General features: G+C 35.3%; 1 protein-coding gene across 1 annotated transcript; it reads left to right on the forward strand.

Moving 5' to 3' along the window:
- The first annotated feature begins 274 nt into the window (after positions 1–274).
- On the forward strand, positions 275–6,025 carry LOC147071252 (uncharacterized). The gene is made up of 4 exons (XM_085947880.1): positions 275–520; positions 2,334–2,503; positions 3,418–4,709; positions 5,487–6,025. Exons 1-4 carry the CDS (start codon positions 351–353, stop codon positions 5,862–5,864), a joined length of 2,010 nt encoding a protein of 669 aa, XP_085804006.1. The 5' UTR covers positions 275–350; the 3' UTR covers positions 5,865–6,025.
- The last annotated feature ends 216 nt before the right edge of the window (positions 6,026–6,241 follow it).

The raw sequence follows: 6,241 nt of genomic DNA on the forward strand, positions 1-6,241 counted from the left end.
ATCTATAATTTTGAATTTGGCGCACTCCATAGACAATAAAATAATTCGGCTATTTTATAATTTATGTATTAAATAACTTGTCAGCAAAGTATACGAAAGAAATACAACACAATAGTTTACAAAGATTAAAAATTGTATAAACATCAAATTTTCTAGACTGTGTGTATCTCGGTAGGTACCTACAAGAGAAGTATATTTCTATCTTGGAAAAATCATTTTGATTATGAACGAATTTATTTGCAGTGGGCAATATTATTATTATCTATGATTCATATTTGACACTGACAAATGACAGTGATAATATTGATCATTGTTATTAAAAAAATATATTATATATTATCTTTTTATTCATGACTAATTCAATGGGACCAACAACTGAACTTCGTAAAGTTCCAATAGGAACCATAAATGCGTTAGTAAATATTTTAGAGACCCACCAATCATGGATTAAACTCATGGAAATAATACCTAAAGAGATCAACAACACTTCTATAAAAAAATATAAGCCGGAACAGATTACGTATGTATAATTGATTAAATTATTTTGAACTAACCCTTAGCAGGATTTAAATAATATTGAATTATCTACTTCATAATGCAATGGTAATCGTATTCCTCAAACTGCAGTAGACAATATCATCCAAAGGATGCCGAAGAATTGGTTGCTATAGAGCAGTGTTTCCAAAGTGTGGTATGCGTACCCCCTGGGGTACGGGAAGAGTTTTGTGGGGGTACGCGCTGCACCGGGCTTTGGTTGCGTCTGGTGCAACAAGCATTAATAAGACATCAATACAACATCCATGCTAGAAGGTTTATCGCATGCGAAAGAAGAGCAATTGTTGGAATTAGCTTCAGACGGATTCTTGAAAAATAAATATAAGGAGTGTACTTTAACATCATTCTGGTTGTAAATGCAACATGTGTATGTTATGAAATACATCTTGCCTTTTCCTACTTCATAATATCTATGTGAAGTTGCTTTTTGAGCATTTGTAGACATTTAGTAAAAAAAAAGGAACAGGCTTTTGGATGTGGAACCGCATCTCAGATTAAAATTAGCAACCAGGGAACCAAATTATGATGCTCTGTCGTCTCAACATAAACAATTTCATCCTTCTCGTTGATTATAATGAAGTTATTTAGAATATAACTTTTGTTAATTTTTTATTATGAATGAATTTTATTTTTCGTTTATTATTTTGTTTATTTAGTACTAAAAAAGAAAAAAAATATATTTTGATTGTTAGTAAAGTATATGCAATTTTTTTTTGACGAGGGGTATTCAGTGTACGAAAATTATAGAAAGAGTACATAGATGTCGAAAGTTTGGGAAACACTGTTATAGAAAGATGGAGCCTAAATATATGAGGTTGGCCCATGCAAGTTTAGTTTTCTGGTACAGACTACCCCTTAGGAACAAAAAATTCAAAATATTACAATTTCGCTGTCGAATAAATAGCCTTCTCAATAGGTTGGCCCCTCTTTCGGCATTCTACGACATGCAAGGCCTGTCAGTTGAACTTGTGAGTTGGTGCAAACATCCAAGGTATCCGATGCTTGCTTTAAGATTCCTGATGCTGGCTAGTAATCAAGGTGAGAACCTATTATTGGTACCTACTTTGATTCAAACCTCAAAAGTCAGTCGTCATATTAGTGAGATTTGTAAAGAACTTCAGTTGTATGACTACTACTTAAATTGACCCTCCCTTTGGGGATTTGGCGAGAACTGGCTTCTGGCAGTTTCACAACTAGAAGTTGGCTGCGAATTTAGTATAATAATATTTAAAAAATCATTATTTAGAAACATCACTAAACCTACATAATGTGCTATACCAATTTATCTACCTAATTACGACAAAACTAACTAGTAGTCATGCAACTGAAGCGCTTATCAAATTTCAATAAAACTGGCTACTGGCTCTTGTGGTTTGAATCAAGGTACTAGTAATAGGTATCTACTTATGTTGAATCCCAGCCGACGTCAAGTTGTCTCCAAATTAAATATAAAACATACTATGTAAATTATTCATTGATTAAAAAGTAGTTAATTCATGACGTTAAAGTTTTATTATATGTTTCTGTATGTAAAAATTATCTGTAAGAATTATAACAAAAATTACCTACCGACTGCGAGCTGACCGAATTCCGAGAAGGCAGGCCTTATCGTACATCACCTAAAGTTATTGTGACGATACCTGGGTTGTTCCGATTTGACTTATTGTCGGGGTCGACCAGATGTTATTACTTGCCCAATTTAAATCTGCTTGAATATTGCCATCTAAACTGTACTTTATAAAATAAATATCGTTATTAACATATTGATGTTGTTTTAGGCTGGTTGAAAATGCTAGCGTGCAACAGAAGAGATCTTGCACTGCAATATTCTTCGAGGAGTGGGGTACATCTGGAAAGAGTAGGCCAACATTGCAGTACTTGCTGCAACTTCTTACGGAAGCCGGATTGTATAGAGCCGCAGATTATATTGCTGTGGATGTGCTGAAAGGTATGGAAATCGATCATATCAGTTACTAATTAATTTGGGTGATATTTCTTCTGATTTTCTATTATCTGCAGGCCTAGAGTCCGTATTCTTTATACTGGCGTGCGGTTTCCCCCCCCCCCCCCCCGCTTCAGCATCTTAACACTGCATTCCCTCCCATTGAAAACTTGCAACAGTCGAACACGATGGCATAATGCTTTCCGTCCGCGAGCGACGTGACGTGAACGCCAGCTTAAAGAATACGGACTTTACACATTTTCAAATCACGTTGTTCTTTATTTTTAGTGGTTTTCTCTGTGGATTTTCTATTAAAACATTATTAAAAAAATTATTTTCTACGTCTGCTGTTTACGTCTACTATCTATGGTTGCCTGGTTGGCTTCTGTTAAAAATATTGTCTATGGATGCTATATCGCAAGTAATTTTAAGGAACCCACACATAGAAACAGTTAAAATTAATTGAAATTAGCATATATAAAGAATAATTTATTCAAAATACTAATACATTAGAGCTGGCACTCTCTGTCATTGAATTTATATAGATAGTGATCATAGACTAAATTTGTCATAAACACAAAAAAACATTGTGATAAACACAAAAAAAAATAAGTTAAAAGGTATCAATTTTCAATTTTTTGAGACTTTTTTGTTTCCCCTGAAAATTTTAATTAATTGACTTCCGCGGTGTTGTTTCTTAAGCGACGATATGGATAATTTTAATGATTCATCACCATTTTACTTGTAATAAATCTACCTAAAACAAATTCAGATTGAATTGATGTTAAAAATTTGTCACTAGAATTTTCAAGTTATAATAAATACTTTTTGGACTGTTGTTTATATTATGACTGGCTGAATAGATTCTAGTAACGTGTTGGTAGTGCCATAGTTGTTGATTTTTTTTTTTACCATTTTAGGCTCTCCACCGGCAAGACCTGATAAAGGACCAGCGGCAAAGATCGATGTTTCTCTGACGCATTTATTAAACTCCAGCGAAACGTATAATAAAGGTGATATCGCACAGCCGTCATCGAACGGCTTGGATACATTGAATAAAAACTTGAACGATAACATCAAATATGATAAAGAAGATGAGAGAAATAAAGAATATTTATTTGACGCAAAGTCTGGATCTGATGTAAATTCTAAACAGAGTGATGTCTCCAAACCGACAGTAGAGTCTTATATCAATTCTTCCGTCAGCGATATGATGCAGTTTTCAAAATCCAGTGAAAACTATGTCGACAGCGCCAATCAATGTTACGAGATTCCCGCAATCAGTGTTTTACTGCTCGGCAAAACTGTCGAATCCGAATTAAAAAATGAAAGCAACAAAGATATTTCTTCAAAATCAAACGGTTCACACCGTAGCACGTCTCCGGTGAAGCTCGAAGAAAACTTTTCCATGCCGATAACAATCATCGTCGACAGCATGACCGAATCCAGCTCTGATAGTTTCAGTATTCCCCTGTCCGGTGACCAAGGCGATTTACCGAAACTGAGCAAGTTGCAGGGAAACTCTTCAGAATATAACATTTCTGGTGAGGTGTCCGCCTCTCAGTTAAATCTGCCAGCGTTGAGCGCTTTGCAAACCGACTCGCATAATTTTATACCGTCGACATCTACGAATACTTCGATACCTCTCACGACTTCATTTCTACCTGTAACCAGTTCGTCGCTGAATACTTCTTTGCCGCATTATAAATATACCGATTTACAAAAAGCTACCAACTCGTTCCCAGAACAGATGTATAACAAGGATGATAGTTCGTTTGTTGGTAAACTCGGAGCAGGAGGTTACGGTCAAGTTTATCTGGCCAACGGTCTACAGCATTTACAGTATCCCGTAGCTGTTAAAAAGTTGTTATTCAATACGATGGATTGGAGAATTTCTGAAGAGGTCATATCGAAGCAGTTCAAAACAGAAGTGGAAATATTATCAAACTACTTACATGATAACGTTATTTCACTGCTGGGGTACTCCTGCGATGGGCCCAATTATTGTTTGATATATGAATACGTCGACGGGGGATCACTGTTGGAAAATATCTCTACGAACAGTCAACATTTAACCTCTACTATCAGAATGAATATCGCTATTGGATGCGCGACGGGTATAGAGCATTTGCACAATTCACAGGAGACGCCGTTGATTCACAGAGATATAAAATCTGCAAATATCATATTGACGAAATCCTTTGTACCTAAGGTAAGTTGTCTGACACCATAATAGGCATACATCATGCCCACACCCATTTGTTGACATTTAGGAAGAGGAAGAAATTTATTTCTGCAATAAAATGGTGCTCATGTCTGTAATGTATAATGACGATTGAAGATAATCACGCTAACTCCCGATCATGGCCCCCTGGCCACAATGTTTGGCAGACCCCCCAACATATCGCTAAGTTTAAGGGCAGTGTAATGTCTTACAGTAGTGTTCCCCAAATGGCATTCTGCAGAACTCCAGGGTTCCATGTAAAATAAAGGGTATTCTGTGTATTTTTAGCGAATTTTGGTATTTTTAAATAAATCCACTTGAATTGTCGGCACTTGGCATCATATGAAACACTGATCGCGGCCCCCTTTTGTGATAGCCAAGTAACATGCGATCCTTCGCCATATTGGATAAATAGTCATTTTTATTAGTTAGAAAACACACAGAAAACACACAAACATTTTATAAAATAAAATTCTACTCGTGAAATAGTGCCGCAGATGACTTTTTTATTATTAGAGCAAATTTGCAGTGTGTTTATCTAACTTAACTGATTGACCCGCCACAGCATATTACCGAATATAGTCTCAACTAAATAATCAACTAAATAATTTCACTTCAGCATGAATATATTTCTCTGCCCAAATTTTTCTTGAATAATCTGTATATTGTGTTACTAGCACTAAACCATTCATACATTTTGTTTTCTTATTTTTGTCCATAATATAATAAAACTAATAAAACTGATTTTTTTCCCTATTGTTTCAGTTATGTGACTTCGGTTTAATAAAATTATTGCCCAATCGATCGTTCACCACTAATGTGGCCGGAACAAACGCTTACATGGCACCGGAAGCGTTCAGAGGACACGTGTCTGTTCAAATGGATGTTTTTAGTTTTGGTGTTGTCATTCTTGAACTCCTCACCGGCCTTCCACCGATTAAAGAAGGGAGATCAGGAATTGACATTATCACATACGTGGAGGAAATGTGTACAAATGGCAAGATTGAAAGTCTGCTGGATGCGAGCGCTGGCCCATGGGATTGCTCTGAAGACCTCTACCAACTTGTCCTGCGGTGTTTAACAAACATAAGGAATCGACCTATAATTTCTGAAGTTAAACAAAAATTATTACTAATGATGTGATTTTTTATGACAGTTTTTAAACACCTTATTTTATGTAAAATACCTACATTCCACCAGTTTCCTCTTATTACAATAGTTTATCAATATATACAACAGCGTTTTTTAGATGGTTTTCAAAAACTGGGATTCGAAAAATATACAATTTTGTGAACATAAAATTTGAATCTGTTTAATTTATTATTATGATCAATTTGTACTTAAATTTCTATCGTCTGCTTTGTTAAAGAAGTTCAAGAAAAAAAAGCAAGAGTACCCAGCTCTGTTCAATCTTCTTCTCAAAGTAAAAATGTGCCTACAGTTATTTGTCGTTAGAATTCACAAGCGTTGGGAACAGTGTTGCCATCTTTTTCTATGCTGATTATAGTACAAAGGCATAA

This window comes from Rhyacophila brunnea, unplaced genomic scaffold (assembly GCF_057557595.1).
Source record: "Rhyacophila brunnea isolate RB1 unplaced genomic scaffold, BYU_Rbru_1.0 scaffold_20, whole genome shotgun sequence".
Classification (NCBI taxonomy): domain Eukaryota; kingdom Metazoa; phylum Arthropoda; class Insecta; order Trichoptera; family Rhyacophilidae; genus Rhyacophila; species Rhyacophila brunnea.